Genomic DNA, 17,204 nt, shown 5'->3' with positions numbered 1-17,204 from the left:
AATGCGAGTACACTAGTATAAAATCTGAATACAATTATGTATATGCTTCTTTTGAAATGGAGAATGTTCCACAGTTCCACTACAAACTCTGAATATTTTTGAGGACTTAGTAGAAAAATGGCTCAATATATCAACGAGGGCGTTTGGTCTAGTTGTATGATTCTCGCTTTGGGTGCGAGAGGTCCCGAGTTCGATTCTCGGAACGCCCCTTTTTGCTTTTAAGTCCCATGGTGTGTATACACGCGCATAATACAGCAAGCGTACGCATATATTATATTTTCCAAATTACCCCTTATCCTTGGTTTTTTTATCCTCTCATCTTCTCCATCTATCCCAACAAACACACTCAGAGAGACACACAAAACAAATCCCAAGAGGAAGAGCGAAAATGGCAGCGACGACTCTTTCCATCGCAAGCTCAATCCGTTCATCATCTTCTCCCACTCTCGCTTCCGTCCATCGCTTTCCTTCCCGACCCACCGGAGTCGAATTCCCGGCTCGCTTTGGCGCTTCTTCTTCCACGCTCAGCCACCGCGCAATCAACCTCCGTCCCGTCGCCGCCGTCGAAGCTCCAGAGAAAATCGAGAAGATTGGTTCCGAGATCTCGTCTCTGACCCTAGAAGAAGCACGCATCCTCGTCGATTACCTCCAGGATAAATTCGGTGTCTCACCACTCTCTCTAGCTCCTGCTGCGGCGGCTGTGGCTGCTCCGGGAGACGGTGGTGCGGCGGCGGTTGTGGAAGAGCAAACCGAATTCGATGTGGTTATCAATGAAGTGCCCAGCAGTAACCGTATTGCAGTGATCAAAGCGGTAAGGGCTTTGACTAGCTTGGCGTTGAAGGAAGCCAAGGAGCTCATTGAAGGGTTGCCGAAGAAGTTTAAGGAAGGTGTGACGAAAGATGAAGCTGAAGAAGCCAAGAAGCAGCTTGAAGAAGCTGGTGCTAAGGTTTCCATTGCTTAAGTTTTAACAATCGGATGTTTTTTCTTATTAAAAATGTGTCTTTTTTTCCGGGATTTATGGGTCTTTTTGTTGTTAGAGTATAGTTTGCGTTTGGAATTGTTGATTAAGCTTTGAGAAATTATTGTAATTTGAATCAAATTTCGTTTCCTATTATTGATTTAGCCCTCGACGCATGCTTTGTTAACTGCACATAACATGTTTGTTGAAATGCCTAGCTCAAAGAAACTATAGAGACTACACGACCATACTCACTCATTCACGTGGTATGTAGACAAATGTGGTCGAGTTTCAAAATCTGGGTTTGGTGTCGAACTAGTAAATATGGATAATTACTGTATTTGCATATTATTAATCTGATAATTTTGATAATCTTATGTGTATCTAAATCGTAAACTCAAACGCAAAAACCGGATAGGGAAAAAACGGAAGAGAGGTAGGCAAATTGTATTTGACGTTCTATTAGATCTTCTTGTTAATGTCGGAAAACAAGACTTAAAATTTTGTTGATAACGTAAGGTAAAATCAAAAAAGGAAACGAATCTTGGACAATATCAGAAGAAAATACAATAGATAAGTAAGGCAAAAGCATTCAATCACAAAAATACTTTTTTTTTTCCTTCTTATTTTCTCTCGAGGGGAAAAAACGAAAACTTTGCGCCGCAGGATTCGAGGAAGAAGGTGTTTTTGGATTCTCTGCTCGAACCAAATTTTTTTTTTTTATCCGCTTCTCCTTTATCTTCAGGTAATTTCGATTTCTTTATTCTTAAAACTTGTGTGTTTCCTCGTCCAAAAAAGAACCTTTTTTTTTGTTTTGGTTTTGGTTTTGTCGCAAGTACAAGTTTCTTCTGTTAGTCGTAGGTAATGTTGATTATGTTTTCTTTAATTGTAGTTTTCTGAATGTTTTAGTTTGCATTTACTGTAGGCTAGGTTGTGTTAAGAGAAGTGTTCGATGGGCAATTTTGTAACGACCGATTCTAGGGTTTCTGAAAACGGAGTGCGAGCTGTTTCAGGTCATATCGACGGTTGTTCTGATGATAATTTGAAGGGAAATGATGTTAAGATGGAGAGTGTTAACGACGCTGGACCAATCGAAGATTATGCGATGAGTGAAGCTTCTTCATTGCTGAATACGAAGCAAGATTCCAGAGTTAATTGTGAAGAAGAGGAAGAGATTAACAATGCTGATGATGAAGAAGAGAATGGGTTCCGTGTGGGAGATTTTGTGTGGGTAAGAGAAGTCAATAGCCATCAATGGTGGCCTGGAAAGGTTTACGATTCTTCAGATGCTTCAGACTTGGCTTTGAAGCAAATGCACAAGGGTAAATTACTTGTGGCATATTTTTGGAAGGAGACGTTTGCTTGGTGCTATCCAGCGCAGTTGAAACCGTTTATTGAGAATTTCAGAGAGTTTTCAAAGACGAGCGGTTCTAAAAGCTTTGTCAGAGCTGTGGAAGAAGCTGTGGTAGAGATTGGTGAACATGTTGAGCATTTGTTGGTTCCTGATGAGGATCTGGTTAGTCGTGTAGCAGTGAATTCTGGTGTAAAGAAAGGTGTTCTTGTGCCTGATGTTAGAAAAGAGGTTGTATCGTCTTTGGTTCTTGAAAACCCTGGAATAGTTCTCGAAGATGTTGAGAGACTTGCGAAGACGGTTAGTTTTAGTGATCTGCTAGAGATTGAGGTTTTGAAGAGGAAAATATCTGCGTTTTATCGGTCTAAAGGAAGGTTTGGTTTAGCTCAATATGATGAGCATCGATATATCATAGGGCTTGAAGACAAAGACGATGAATATGCGTTGGATTTTAGCAAATCTTCTTGGCAGAGAGCATTAAGAAAATGCTCTGCGCTTGGTGGTAAAAAGAGGAAATATGGTGATGAAGCTATTAACGTTGATCTTGCTGATGTAGCAACCACTGGTTCTACTACTTTGAGGAGAAGATTGAGTGAGGTTTCTAAGAACGAAAACTCTGATCTGAAGCAAGTGGAAGAAACTCGTGATGCGAAAAGTTTCTCGTCGAGGAAGAGGAAGAACAAAAGGGGTTTGGAGGATGAAGATGAAGATGGGGTTGAGAAAAGAGAAGAATCAAACGACTCAAACCATTTAGAAGAGTGTGAGAAGAAAGAGGATTCAGGTATGGAAACTCCAATGGCCTCACTCTGCAAAAGGCTCAGGTCTGATGTTTCTTCAAGTGTTGAAAGGAACAATGGAAGTGGTGAGACTACAGTGCAGACAGGTAAAAGAGAGAGGAAGAAAAGCAAATATCTTTCGCCAGAATATATGACAGATTTTGGTTGGGGATCGAGAAAGAGCAAAATGACGAAGAATGCTGCTGAAAAAGCCTTAGATTTTGTGAGTTTAGAAGCTGCACCAGAGGAAGTACTGAATCTAATCCGTTCGGTGGCTCTTGATACACAATATGTAGAAGACTATAATAGCTCGTGTGACATGATAACAGAGTTTGTGTCCATTTATCGAAGCTTTACATATCATGATGGGGCCAATCACAAGAGAAACATTTCAGAGGAAGATAAGCAGCCTGAATTGAAGCAACAAGTAGTGGATGAGAAAGAGACGGTGAAGAAGATGAACAAGAGAGAACTTGAGGAGCAATTTTCAAGTGTTGAGCTAGTTATTAAGTCTGGCTTTGGACCTTCTGGTGCAACTCTGCCTTCAAAAGATGATTTGATCAGAACATACGAAAAGTTTGGAGCTTTGGACAAAAACAGAAGCTGTATGTTCGACAATAACTCCTGCGCACGGGTTTACTTCTTGAATGTATCTGATGGAGAAGAAGCATTTCGCAAGTCATTAAAGAAATGCCCCTTTGCTACTACTTCCACCGTTACATTCAAGCTCCAGTTTCCTTCTTCGGATTCACCTGAAAACACAAATGAGAAGAAGGAAGCTGAAATAATGGAAATCGAGTGTTTGAAAAAGAAGCTTGAGGAGATGAGAGCGTTGCTGGATCAATCACAGGGAGAGGTTACGCAAGAATTGAAGATGAAACTTGAAGACGAATCAAGAAACTTTCTGGACAAAGTACGCAAGATGAGTGTTAATTCCTCCTAGTCTTAAACCTCTTCTTGATTAAGATGTTTGTTTATTAGTTGAAGACTTTTTAGCTTTTAGGAGACAAAAGGTTTTAAAGGTCTCTGAGACTATATTATGCAGAACATAAAACTATGCCTTGTAATTCTTTTTATAGGCCCATTAATGGGCCTGTAATATTAATGAAAATAAAGTTCCGCAAATAGCCTAAGAGCGCAAGCCGCTAAATGAGACCGACGGTTTACGCGAGAAATACTTTAATGGGCCTTCTATTGAATAAACCCATTAAATATCTATAAATACAGTTCATTGCCCGTGTTCTATTCCATCATCATCTGAAACAAAAACCCTAATCCTTATGCCTCTTTCTCAGCCGCATCTATCTTCCCTTTAGCTCGTTTCTCCGTTTGAAGTTCGTTGTGAAGTCTTTTTCCGTTTTTTTGTGTGTGTGAGTGTTGATTTTGAAAGAAAAGATCTTTTTTTTGGCGAGGATGATTAATGCTTAATATTTCTGACACCTCTTGTATGAGAAGAGCCTGATAAACTCTTCTTTGAGCACATTATGCAAAACTCTGAGCCTCAATTTCTTTTCTAAGTATTTTTTGTATTGTTTTTTAGTTGGAATTTACATTGATTTAAGAAACAAAAGCTCGAGCTTTTCGAATTTGGGTATGGTGCGATGATTGTAAAAGTAATTCCTCGTACTGAAAGCCATTGGCTTGATAGACTCACATTACACCCATAGAATATGAGCACTACCCCTTTTCTTCCACAATCGATTTTTGTTTTTCTGTTTTGGTTTTTAAAATCTTTTTATCGATGATTTTTTAAGGAAATTCTCTCGTTATGTTATCAGGTCATTGTAATTTTGTGGGTTATTGGTAGAACGATATTTCTTCTTTAAGATCACTATTTTTAACTGTGGTTTGCTTCCTTAAAACTCCAATTTGTTTTGAATTGTGGGGTATTTTGAATTGTGTAAGAGCCTTGATTTCAAATTCGTACAAATTGAAACGATCACTAGAGAATTATTCAAGTATTTGTTTTGAATTCCTACCTTCGTGAATGTATCAATGGAAAAAGCGTTTAAGAATCATTAGATTGCCTATTCGCTATAACTTTTAACATTACATTCATACTCAAGTACCTTATTCGTAATGGAAATCGGGTGTTTGATCTCAACTTTACATTCAGCTTGAGGGATTAATCGAAGGGAGGGATTACGAAATGCGAATATGAAATTGAGGGATTAATCAAAGGGATGGATTACAAAATGCGAATATGAAACTTGATGTTTAGTCTAGAAAAAACTTGATTTCTGAAGAAATTGGATTTTGGCAAGGATGATTAATGCTTAATATTTCTGACACCTCTTGTATGAGAAGAGCCTGATAAACTCTTCTTTGAGCACATTATGCAAAACTCTGAGCCTCTATTTTTTGTTGTATTTTCGTAAATTCGTGTTTTTAAAATGGAATTTTAATCTGAAATGGGTTGACTGCGATGATTGTAAAAGTAATTCCTCGTACTGATAGCCAATGGCTTGATAGACTCACAATACACCCATAGAATATGAGACCTTTTTCTTCATATTTATTCTTTCACTTTAGCATAGTAAAAACATGTCCTTTACACACTAGTTTAGACTTCAAGGATTGTATAAAATTAGTGGCATTGGTTTTAGTTCTTGAATAAAGATTTTCTGATCATAATCTATTTGCTTAAATTGTTGTTCGATTATTGAAGACGTGCCTAGAGTTCCTTGTAGAAGGCAATTGCATCTGCTAAGGACCGGACTGGTGATTCCACAAGATCTGTAAGATATGTGTTGAGTGACATCTTGAACTCAGTCCTAACCCTAGTGAGTAGTGACTTCCATGTTTGGTATCTGTGGGAGTTAGTCTGAATACTTGCAGGTGTATCAAGGTCAACGAAGAAGAGTTGTGGTCAAAGACTTGGAACGAGAAAGAGTCTTCTCCAACAGCAAAAGCCTCAGTCTGAGAAAGAGTCTTCTAACGGTCTTGAAATCAAAAGGAAGAAGCAGAGTCCATTCTCTGATTCCGAGGCAAGAAAAAGACTTCCCACCTAACTCGTACGAACTCAAGCAAGCAGAGGGAACACAAGCGTGCTTTCTGATACCGGAGGAGCAGAGCCTGCAGCAGCGCCTTCGTATCTGTGCACAAGGATTGCAAAGAGACAAAGCTTTGTATCTAGAATAATCTCTTTGAGGATATAAATAAGGTGAAGAGGGAATGTCTCTGAAAGAGTGTGAGATAGAGAGAGCTTGTGTAAAGTTGCAGAGAGAATATGGTTGTAGAAAGCTCAGTGTAGAGCTAAAGGATTTAGTGGATTCATCCGGAGAACCTCTCCGGGGAGACGTAGCGACCCACATTGGGCGTGAACTCCTTAAATCGCCTGTGCCATTTTCTTTTCTGCATCCGTTTCCATACTTCTTCATACACACGAGTGAACTTGTTTTTTCCGAGAGAGAGAGAGAGAGAGAGTTCAAAATACTAAAAGGTCTCTAATTTAGTGTTAAACAGAGCATAAATCTCAACAAATTGGTATCAGAGCTCCAGGTTCGGAGGTTTCTTATCTCAAAGTCTGAAGAAAGATGTCTTCAGCAAGAACGGAGGTAGAAAAGTTCGATGGAAAGGGAGACTACATGCTCTGGAAGGAAAAGCTGCTAGCTCATATCGAGATCTTGGGATTAGCAGAAGGTTTGGTAGAAGATGAAGCTCAAGAATCAGAAGATTCGTCTGCAGAAACACTCGAAGCAACAGTTAAAGGCAAAGACGAGGTTACTGCAGAGAAGTCTCTCTCTGAGAAGATGAAGAAGGTCAGATCTACCATTATCTTAAGCGTAGGAGACAATGTCCTCAGGAAAATCATCAAAGAAAAAACAGCTGCGGCCATGTTAAAGGTACTAGATCAGCTTTACATGGCTAAGTCTCTTCCTAATCGTATCTATCTGAAGCAAAGACTATATGGGTATAGTATGACTGATAGTATGACGATTGAGGAGAATATAAATGATTTTCTAAGGCTAATAACGGATCTAGAACACGTTAAAGTTTCTGTATCTGATGAGGATCAGGCTATCATTCTGCTTATGGCTCTTCCAAAGCCTTTTGAGCAACTAAAGGATACTCTGAAGTATGGAAAGACGTCTCTTTCCTTGGAAGAGATCATTGGAGCCGTTAGATCCAAGGAGCTCGAGTTGGGGGCAAGTGGTAAACTCTCAAGAGGTAGCTCAGAGGCGTTGTTCGTTCAAGACAGAGGAAGATCTGAGAAAAGGGAAAAACCGAATGACAAAGGCAAGCAGAAGCATCGGTCAAAGTCTAAAGGGAAAAAGACTTGTTGGATCTGCGGTAAAGACGATCACTACAAGAAGCAGTGTTTCGTTTGGAAAGAAAGAAACAAACAAAGAGATGCTGGTGAATCGTCAAATGTCACAGGACAGGTTCAAGATGCTGCAGTGTTGATGGTTTCAGAGGTTTTGTTGTCGCTTGGAGATGAACTGAAGGAGAAATGGATCATGGATACTGGTTGTTCTTTCCACATGACTCCGAGAAGAGACTGGTTTGTAGAGCTCAACGAAGTAAACTCTGGAAAGGTCAGAATGGCAAATGACACTTACTCTGCAGTCAAAGGTATCGGAAGCATAAGGATCAAGAATGAAGACAATACAACAGTTCTTCTGACCAATGTAAGATACGTACCTGAAATGTCCAAGAATCTGATATCTCTTGGGACTTTAGAGGATCAGGGATGTTGGTTTCAGTCTAGAGAGGGAGTCATGAAGATCAACAAAGGATGCAGGACACTTATCAAAGGAAAGAAGACAGATATGCTTTACATTCTCAGCGGGTCTGTTCTCACAGGAGAAGCAAGTGTCTCAGTTGGCCCTAAAGACGAAACTCAACTATGGCATCGAAGGCTCGGACATATGAGTCAAAAAGGGATGAAAGTCCTACTAAAGAAAGGATATTTGGACAAAACCAGGGTCACGGATATGACATTCTGTGAGGATTGTGTGTATGGAAAGACACACCGAGTCAGTTTTGGAACAGGGAAGCATGTAACAAAGGAGAAGCTGGATTACATTCATTCCGATCTATGGGGATCACCCAATGTTCCATTATCACTAGGGAAGCGTCAATACTTCATTTCATTTATAGATGATTACTCAAGAAAGACCTGGATCTATTTTCTTAAGAAGAAAGATGAAGCCTATGGAAGCCTTGTAGATTGGAAGAAGATGGTGGAGAATCAACTCGGTAGAAAGATCAAGACCCTCAGAACCGACAATGGACTTGAGTTCTGCAACAGAGAATTCGATGAGTATTGCAGAGATGAAGGAATAGTAAGACACAAAACATGTGCTTACACTCCACAGCAAAACGGAATTGCTGAAAGAATGAATCGAACCATTCTAGACAAAGTGAGAAGTGCTCTGAGTGAGTCTGGTCTACCTAAAAGCTTCTGGGCTGAAGCCGCTGCCACTGCAGTGTTTCAAATCAACAGGTCACCATCGTCTGTAGTTGATTTAGAGATTCCAGATGAAATCTGGACAGGAACGAAGCCAAGATACTATGAGATGAGAGTCTTTGGATCAGTGGCTTACATTCATAGTGATCAGGGAAAGCTAAATCCAAGGGCCAAGAAAGGAGTTTTCATCGGTTATCCTAGTGGAGTGAAAGGATACAAATTCTGGTTAGTTGAAGACAAGAAGTGCATCATATCTAGAGACGCTGTATTCCAAGAAGACAAGATGTACAAGCACTTAAATCAACAATCAGAGTCTGGAACAGAAACACAAAGCTCAAGGATACCCTTGATCTACGAAGTCAACAGTGGAGACTTCAAGGATCTAGGTGGAGCTGATAAAAGTCTAGAAGAAGATCAAGAAGTAGAACCTCACTCAAGTGCAGAAAGAAATGAGCAGGAAGACGAGAGCTCAGAAGAAGAAGAAAGTTCTCAGCTCAGCAGTGATCTCAGAACCTATCAGTTGGCAAGGGACCGAGAAAGAAGAGTGACCAGAAGACCTGAAAAGTTCAACGATTCAAACTTAGTAGAACTAGAAGAAGATCTAGTATCTGGCTTTGCTCTAATGGTGACAGAAGATGGAGGTTACCTGAGCCATGCTGTTATGAAGAAGCCATGAGAGATAAAGACTGGGATCAGTGGAAAGAAGCTATGGACGATGAAATGCATTCACAACAGAAGAATCAGACGTTCACCTTGATTAAGAGACCAAAGAACTGCAAAGTTATAGGCTGCAAATGGGTCTATAAGAGAAAACCAGGTGCAGAAGGATCCGATAAACCGAGATTCAAAGCCAGGCTAGTGGCAAAAGGGTACCTGCAGAAAGAAGGGGTCGACTATCAAGAGATCTTCTCACCTGTAGTGAAGCACGTCTCCATCAGGCTCATCCTGTCATATGTGGTTAACCTTGATCTAGAGTTGGAACAACTCGATGTTAAGACTGCATTCCTACATGGAAATCTTGATGAGTACATACTAATGGAACAACCTGAAGGCTATCAAGTTTCGAATGGAAAAAAAGAAGAAGATCAAGTTTGCTTACTAAGGAAATCTCTCTACGGCCTGAAGCAAGCACCAAGGCAGTGGAACCAGAGATTCAATACCTTCATGAGGAATTCAGGTTACCAAAGAAGCAACTATGATTATTGTATTTACTACAAAAAGCTTGAAGACAACACCTATATCTATTTGCTCTTGTACGTCGATGACATGCTTATTGCAGCAAAAGATAAAGGAAAGATTCAAGAGCTGAAAGAGTTGTTGGGATCCGAGTTCGAAATGAAAGATTTGGGTGAAGCAAGGAAGATCTTGGGTATGGAAATCAAAAGAGATAGAAAGAATGGGACGCTTGAAGTATCTCAAGGGGATTATCTGAAGAAAGTTATACATATGTATGGGATGGATCAGTCAAAGAAAGTGCAGACACCGTTGGGGACTCATTTCAAACTCAAGGCTGCCACAGAAGAAGAGTTGGTTGCTCAAGAAGAATACATGAAGACTATTCCTTACTCAAACGCAGTGGGAAGTATCATGTACTCTATGATCGGTTCAAGACCTGATCTGGCCTATCCTATGTGTAATCAGCCGTTTCATGAGCAAGCCATCAAAAGAACATTGGCTAGCTGTCAAGTGGGTTTTAAGGTACATCAACGGGTCTCAGGAGTTGAAGCTCAGCTACAAGAAACAGGACAGTGTAGAAATCAGAGGGTTTTGCGACTCAGACTACGCTGCGGATTTGGACAAGAGAAGATCAGTCACAGGGTTTGTTTTTACTGCAGGCGGAAATGTCATTAGCTGGAAATCATGTTTACAAAAGGTCGTAGCCTTGTCTACAACAGAAGCAGAATATATGGCATTAACAGAGGCAGTGAAAGAAGCCATATGGTTGAAAGGTCTTGTTGCAGAGCTGGGATTCGAACAAGAAAATGTTGAAGTTATGTGTGATTCACAGAGTGCTATCGCCTTATCCAAGAACTCTGTGCATCATGAGAGAACCAAGCACATTGATGTGCGTCTGCATTTCATCAGGGATAAGATTGCAGAAGGAGACATCAAAGTTTTAAAGGTATCGACTATGTGGAATCCTGCAGACATCTTTACCAAGATTGTCCCTGTGAGCAAGCTTCAAAAGGCGTTGGAGCTGCTCAGAATATCAAGTCACTAAGAAGAGTGAAAGAATCCGGAGAGGGGAAGAATCCAAAGGAAACTAAATCAGGAACCTAAGCTAAGGTTAAGTATTCAAACCAAGGTGGAGTTTTGTGGGAGTTAGTCTGAATACTTGCAGGTGTATCAAGGTCAACGAAGAAGAGCTGTGGTCAAAGACTTGGAACGAGAAAGAGTCTTATCCAACAGCAAAAGCCTCAGTCTGAGAAAGAGTCTTCTAACGGTCTTGAAATCAAAAGGAAGAAGCAGAGTCCATTCTCTGATTCCGAGGCAAGAAAAAGACTTCCCACCTAACTCGTACAAACTCAAGCAAGCAGAGGGAACACAAACGTGCTTTCTGATACCGGAGGAGCAGAGCCTGCAGCAGCGCCTTCGTATCTGTGCACAAGGATTGCAAAGAGACAAAGCTTTGTATCTAGAATAATCTCTTTGAGGATATAAATAAGGTGAAGAGGGAATGTCTCTGAAAGAGTGTGAGATAGAGAGAGCTTGTGTAAAGTTGCAGAGAGAATATGGTTGTAGAAAGCTCGGTGTAGAGCTAAAGGATTTAGTGGATTCATCCGGAGAACCTCTCCGGGGAGACGTAGCGACCCACATTGGGCGTGAACTCCTTAAATCGCCTGTGCCATTTTCTTTTCTGCATCCGTTTCCATACTTCTTCATACACACGAGTGAACTTGTTTTTTCCGAGAGAGAGAGAGAGTTCAAGACACTAAAAGGTCTCTAATTTAGTGTTAAACAGAGCATAAATCTCAACAGTATCGATAGATTTGTCAGGCCTTCTCGTCTCCATCCAAGGAAAACAGAGCTATAATCAGATATTGTATATGGTTTACTTTTTTTTTTTTCTTTTTTTCGTCGCAGATATATGGTTTACTAAATAGGTCGAATCAAGATAATAACGAAATTTGACATCAATTTCGATGTGATGATCAAGATGAGCATGATCGGGATCAGAATTAATGCTTCATTACAATCCCCAATCTCATACCCTTGAGGCCACTAGCTTTCAAAAACTGCTTGTAAACCCCTTCCGGTATGAACTTGAATTCATCCTTCGTGGCAATGTCCAATGAATGTTAACCCACATTAGCATCAAAGAGATCAAGAGGAAATGCATACAAAAGAGAGTGAGAGAAAGGTGGTCAACGCCAAGTAGCCAATTAGCTATTTCTCAAAGATTCATTTTTGAACAAGACTTATTTACCTCAGAGAAAAGCTTGGTAGACATGTACCGGAGAGAACCAAGCATAAATTAAACCGGAACATTTCTGGTCTGAGAAACAACCCATTGTCTCAGTAGACCACCGAGATTTTTGCAGAAAGCCATTTCCACATAACTTTTGGAAACCACAAATCACGAACCCTAAACCATCAAAGACTATAAATTAAATCATCATCAATCTCAAACAAATTCCACAACGAAGAGCAACACAATAAGTGAACATCTAGCCTATTATGATATGTGTTACCCGATCTTATGAGAACTTATTTAAGCGTTAATTTTTGAAAAACCTTCGTAAAGGAAATGTAAAACTTCCACAAGAATCGTACAAAGCATTTTTAAACGTGATATAAGAATAATTTCAAATATTTAAATGTAAACTTTCTTTCTTATACATATATATATATATATATATATATATATATGTTTTAGAATTGTTAAAAAGGGAAACAAAATCAGTGATCACAACTAGAAAATGTAAAACTCGTAAAATATCCCAAATGATTTTTGTACATATAAACTTAACTTTCTGATAAAAAAAAGAATTGTAAATTTCGACAAAATACTTGTAGAGTAACAGAAGAAAAAAAATGAAAACTTTTTAAAAATTTGTCAGCATATTAAGAATTTTTAATGTAATAGAAAAATGCAGAAATAAGGAAAAATGCTTTTTTAAACAAACAAAAAAAGGAAAATTTGTTTTGATCGAAGAACTATATATAAGAACATAGCGATGGGCTTTTATTATTTTTCAATCTTGCTTTCATCTTTCACATTTAAAAAAAAAAAATTCATAGTATTTACAAGTTAGAAACTATGGCTCAAGATCAAGAACTCAACCTAGAATTAGATTTAACTCCATATGATCCATGGGTCATAAAGAAGATGTTAAGTGACATTGATGTTTCCCAACAAGGTAAGCTTAATTTACCGAGACAGGACTTTGAAAATTTTATAATTCCAGAGATGGTAGGTGATTTAATCCAGAATTTGGGAAATGGTGTTAAAGTGAAGGTTCTTGTTTATGAAGAAGAATACATTGTAACCTTAAAAAGAAAATCCAATGGAAGTTATATGCTTACGCAGAATGGCCCGCACTCGTCAAAGCTAATGGTTTCCAAACAAACAATCTAATTGGACTTTGTTGGGTTAATAGCTCTAGGAGATTTTATTTACAGCGTATTAATTAACTACTTTTATTTTATTTTATTTTTTCAAATATCTTAGAGATTTTCTAATATTTATTTAGTTAGGTAGTTTTAATTTAACTACGACGTTTGTTTTTTAGTTGGTTTTATGAGTTTTTGGGTCATGAATTCACGATGTTGGTTTTATTAGTCTATTGAAAAAATAATAAAATAATATTTTAAGGTTACTTGTATGTTCTGCTCAAGCGAGCTCGTTTCCTTCGCCTCAAAACATGAGGCTTCTTTGCTGCAGCTTCTTTTGTCGATAATATCAATAGTGTTACGAATAACTTTTTTTTGTTATTTTGTCTCTCTAAACAAGTACGTGATGGTAAAAAAAAAAGTATGAAGTTGGTAAAACGCATTGAAATGCTATTTTTCTCTGGTGGACAATTGACTTTAGGATCAGGAAGCAAAGTGTCAATACACTTCCCCACCACTAAACAAGTAGAAACTAGAAAGCTGTTCCTCATTACATTACGTGCCCCTACTGTTCCAATTATCGACTTCAAGGATTGTATAAAATTCTGTTCGATTCTCTTAAATTGATCAAGATTCGGTGACTTGTACGTGCTAAAAATAAACAAAGAATTACTAGTACGTCATGTCTTAATCAAGACAGGTGATCGATGATCTGTACTTTAGAGAAGACAGTCTTCTGTTCGACAAAATAAACGGTGTCCCTGTAGCAGTAGAAGTAGTTGTCGCCTCGAATCTTGTCTAGATCAACCCTTGTTTCGTTTGCTAATTTTTCTGCTTCGTATTCTCTCGTTATCACCTTATCGAAACAAAGGTACCTGCCAAACGCGGCTTTATTCATTTCTTCGTATACTTGCACGTGCGCTTTTGCAAGCGTGTGTACATCCACTGTGGCTAGTACCCCGTTTTCATACATCTCATCGGCTCCTGTACAAAAAAATTATGAAATATCTTAAAAACATGAAAAGTATTTGGTTGGTACTAAACTTATAAACCCTCAAATCAATAAAATGATCAAATTACTAGACACCACTTTTGTCAGGACTCTATCGAATTTTGTATGTCCAAACTTTCTTAGTGGATAACCCACAGCTTCACATATATCCATAAAACTATTCAATATCCACGAGTATACGAATACGAGTATACGAGGCTGAATATAGATTATCTCGAATGCTGATGAAAAAACTGTGAGGGTTCCTTTTTGGGGGACCCACTTAGAACAGTTACAATAGTGAGTACTCAGTGGACGAATTATACATTGATAGTAACATAAGATGAAAACAATCAATACAACTCTATTTAGTTGGATATATCTATCTATGTACTGAATATACCTTTGAGATAAGCAATTGTAGGAGTAGGATGGTGGTGAAGTAAGTTAGGGGCAGTGATGAGAGCAGCACATATTGTTGAGAGTTTGAATCCTTTATTTTCTGCTATTTTCCATGCAATTTTCTCTGCTTTGAGCTTTCCTAATGCATACCACAGCTTCAAAAAAATATTTACATAAATCAGTACAAAACAAATATTCAATTATTATCACCATTCCAAAACATTCATTAACCAGATATATTACATACTGAGAGAGAGACTAAATCGAAATTACCTTTTTGTCGTGGCAGAGAGACTCGTCGCTCCAGCTAGAGTGATCAATCACAGAAGGGGAGACGAACTGCGTGCCGTTTTGCCACAGGCAAGCTAATAAAGAAGAAGTCATGAGGCATCTCCTCACCGATTGCGTTATCGAACACGCGTTCATCACCTTCTCACTAACCTTGGCTTCTATCTCAGCCATATATTTCTGAATAACATTCATTTTATAAACTACCAATACAATTTGTCGACGGCTTTCATTTAATGCAACAACGTTCTACGATAGTTGTATTACAGAATATACAAATAAATGCAACTCCTCAATTATAATCCCCATATTAGCTTGAAGCATCGATACAAGGATTATCCAACGTATTAATCACAGATGGATTTTGAACAAGATTCATTTTGTTGGTTTACCAAACTAGAATGAATACGATTAATAATTCATATGGTATTATTATGTTCTTTGGAGAAAAACTCTAAAAATAGATAATAATATATGTGTGGAAGGCAAAGAAAGATAGCTCACAGAGTAGCCAGAGACGCCGGAAGGATCTATGAAGCCGGAAGTGTGGAAAACGCCGTCACACCCGTCAAACGCATAGACTAGACTCTCTGTTTCCGTTAACTTCGCCGTCACTGCTTCGATTCTCCCCTGAAACGTAGCCGTTTCATCCCTCACCACCCTCAGTCTCTCAAGGTCATCTACAAATATGGTTCAAGCCGACAAAAAAAAAGTCATTCAAAAATCATATTATATATACAAACAAAACATAGATGATAAGTATAAACCATAGTTTGTATATTACGAACACATAATTGGTTTAGTAACCTATATCCTATATTGCTATATGTATATCTTTATATATATATATATAAATATATATTACCTGGGCCATTGACGATGATGCGGACGGTGTAGCCATGAAGCAAGAGACGTTGTGTAATGGCTCGGCCGAGCAATGTGAGACCGTCCGTTATACAGACAACCTTAGCATTGCCTTCGTCAATATCGTAACCATTGATGGTATTTTCTGATCGTTTGAACCACTCTTCATCTTCTTTTCTTCTCTTAGTCACGGTGGAGACGGCAATGGCTGAGCTTAGCTCCACAAGCTCCGCTTCGTAGTTCTCTGTCGTCTTTGGGACGATTCTCATAAGGGTTGTTAGGTTAATAATATTTTTCCTTTTCTTAATCTGTTTGGTTCTTTTGGTGACGAAGTTGACGGGAAGGATTCGAATTTAAAGGAGATCAAAAGGGTTTACGTAGTTCCATTACATGTGGATGTTCGGCTTGGCTTTCATCTGCGGGCGTTACGGTCAAATATAATAACAATGTTAGAAAAGATTAAAAAAAAAACTCTATTTTGCTCATGTGGAGCATATAACCAGTAGGCCTGGGGACGCCTGCCTAAATGATTTTGTTAATGTATATCTGTTCCCATTTGTTATTTCAATTGGTTTCAATCTTTTACCAAATCACTAATATAAATTTTATACTTTTTAGATATTTGATATGATCCGTATGCTATATAGAAATATTTATTCATAAATTTATAACGTATATTTGTTTTTTTTTTCTACATCTCTAAACTTTTATAGAAATCAAAAATTTCTTTGGTAAAACATTGGATTATATCATCAAAACCAATTCCTATAACAAACTTTATGTGAAAATTAATGATTGCTTCAGAGTTGTCAGTTAAATCATCGTAATTTTGTCACTGAGAAAACGAGATATATCGTTTATTGAAAAAAAAACGATGTATAATGCGATTGGTCAAAAACTTTGTACATTGTTTAAGATCATCTCCAATGGTAAACATTCTTCATGAATTCTTACTAATTTTTTATTTATAAATTTTGATTAATTGAAAGTTTAAAAATTTTTTAGAAATCCTTAATTTTTTCTCTTTCAATGGTTGAACCTTATTAAAGATTTTAAAAAATAAATAATTCATTCTGTAAATACTTTTCTACGTGATGCTAAGAACTGGTTTTTTTAATCTTTATTTAAAGATCGGTCCTAAACTTATTCACTCTTTTTTATTTATTTTTGATCTCAATTACTCTAAGAACTCTTGTATAAACCTTTCTTTTGAGATGCTCTAAGTTGATAAGCTGGTCAAAAACATTTCAATACAAAAAAAAAATCAAATTAAGTCTTCTTCACTTAGATCAAATTAAGCCGCCAAGATGAGCCAAGCCGAACCGAGTATAAAGTAGCGCCTCGCCTTTTGAATGACCACTACCTGCGGAGGTAGGTGCCGATAAATAAATTAGTTGACAATTGCCTGCGAGTCCGTGACAGTCATATTAAGAAATTTCACGTGTCAAATTTATATTGGATTTTTTTGGAAAAACCGTCACGGGGTTTATCATCCAGGAGAAGATTTGCGAACTACGAGATGCCACGTGAGAAAGAGCAAGTGGGTCCAATGGGCTTGAAAAACCTTCTGACAGACTCCAAAGCCCATCAAATAATAGTATTTCTTT

General features: G+C 38.2%; 4 protein-coding genes and 4 non-coding genes across 8 annotated transcripts; 7 read left to right on the top strand and 1 right to left on the bottom strand.

The window, feature by feature from the left end:
* Positions 1-302: 302 nt before the first annotated feature.
* On the top strand, positions 303-1,130 carry LOC18012122 (50S ribosomal protein L12-1, chloroplastic). The gene has a single exon (XM_006395336.2). The coding sequence runs from the start codon at positions 389-391 to the stop codon at positions 959-961; it is 573 nt and encodes a 190-aa protein (XP_006395398.1). The 5' UTR covers positions 303-388; the 3' UTR covers positions 962-1,130.
* A 465-nt stretch (positions 1,131-1,595) lies between these two features.
* Positions 1,596-4,162, top strand: LOC18012134 (serine/threonine-protein kinase ATM). Its single transcript, XM_024151513.1, has 2 exons — positions 1,596-1,703; positions 1,884-4,162. Exon 2 carries the CDS (start codon positions 1,911-1,913, stop codon positions 4,026-4,028), a length of 2,118 nt encoding a protein of 705 aa, XP_024007281.1. The 5' UTR covers positions 1,596-1,703; positions 1,884-1,910; the 3' UTR covers positions 4,029-4,162.
* A 329-nt stretch (positions 4,163-4,491) lies between these two features.
* LOC112083777 lies at positions 4,492-4,586 on the top strand. The gene has a single exon (XR_002897905.1). It is a non-coding gene; the product is annotated as a small nucleolar RNA snoR1 (small nucleolar RNA).
* Positions 4,587-4,677: 91 nt separating this feature from the next.
* LOC112083783 lies at positions 4,678-4,764 on the top strand. Its single transcript, XR_002897911.1, has one exon. It is a non-coding gene; the product is annotated as a small nucleolar RNA snoR8a (small nucleolar RNA).
* A 579-nt stretch (positions 4,765-5,343) lies between these two features.
* Positions 5,344-5,438, top strand: LOC112083776. The gene has a single exon (XR_002897904.1). It is a non-coding gene; the product is annotated as a small nucleolar RNA snoR1 (small nucleolar RNA).
* A 63-nt stretch (positions 5,439-5,501) lies between these two features.
* LOC112083784 lies at positions 5,502-5,587 on the top strand. The gene has a single exon (XR_002897912.1). It is a non-coding gene; the product is annotated as a small nucleolar RNA snoR8a (small nucleolar RNA).
* A 7,172-nt stretch (positions 5,588-12,759) lies between these two features.
* LOC18012133 (B3 domain-containing protein At1g10455) lies at positions 12,760-13,077 on the top strand. The gene has a single exon (XM_024151098.1). It carries the CDS (start codon positions 12,760-12,762, stop codon positions 13,075-13,077), a length of 318 nt encoding a protein of 105 aa, XP_024006866.1.
* A 527-nt stretch (positions 13,078-13,604) lies between these two features.
* LOC18011985 (cinnamoyl-CoA reductase-like SNL6) lies at positions 13,605-15,896 on the bottom strand. The gene is made up of 5 exons (XM_006395333.2): positions 15,599-15,896; positions 15,238-15,413; positions 14,719-14,913; positions 14,447-14,600; positions 13,605-14,036 (listed from the first exon to the last, which is right to left on the bottom strand). Exons 1-5 carry the CDS (start codon positions 15,864-15,866, stop codon positions 13,744-13,746), a joined length of 1,086 nt encoding a protein of 361 aa, XP_006395395.2. The 5' UTR covers positions 15,867-15,896; the 3' UTR covers positions 13,605-13,743.
* Positions 15,897-17,204: the final 1,308 nt, after the last annotated feature.

Source organism: Eutrema salsugineum, unplaced genomic scaffold, assembly GCF_000478725.1.
Source record: "Eutrema salsugineum unplaced genomic scaffold, Eutsalg1_0 scaffold_6, whole genome shotgun sequence".
Taxonomy (NCBI): Eukaryota; Viridiplantae; Streptophyta; class Magnoliopsida; order Brassicales; family Brassicaceae; genus Eutrema; species Eutrema salsugineum.
Note: the sequence above shows the minus strand (reverse complement) of the source record. Positions and strands in the feature narration are given on the sequence as shown.

What these genes read in the sequence shown, in the direction of transcription:
- LOC18012122 (XM_006395336.2), top strand. Translation starts at nt 389, where the DNA reads ATGGCAGCGACGACTCTTTCCATCGCAAGCTCAATCCGTTCATCATCT.
- LOC18012134 (XM_024151513.1), top strand. Translation starts at nt 1,911, where the DNA reads ATGGGCAATTTTGTAACGACCGATTCTAGGGTTTCTGAAAACGGAGTG.
- LOC18012133 (XM_024151098.1), top strand. Translation starts at nt 12,760, where the DNA reads ATGGCTCAAGATCAAGAACTCAACCTAGAATTAGATTTAACTCCATAT.
- LOC18011985 (XM_006395333.2), bottom strand. Translation starts at nt 15,866, where the DNA reads ATGAGAATCGTCCCAAAGACGACAGAGAACTACGAAGCGGAGCTTGTG. An exon ending in CCGGCGTCTCTGGCTACTCT is followed by an intron (nt 14,914 to 15,237) that starts GTGAGCTATCTT and finishes AATGTTATTCAG; the next exon opens with AAATATATGGCTGAGATAGA. An exon ending in TACAATTGCTTATCTCAAAG is followed by an intron (nt 14,037 to 14,446) that starts GTATATTCAGTA and finishes TTTTTTGTACAG; the next exon opens with GAGCCGATGAGATGTATGAA.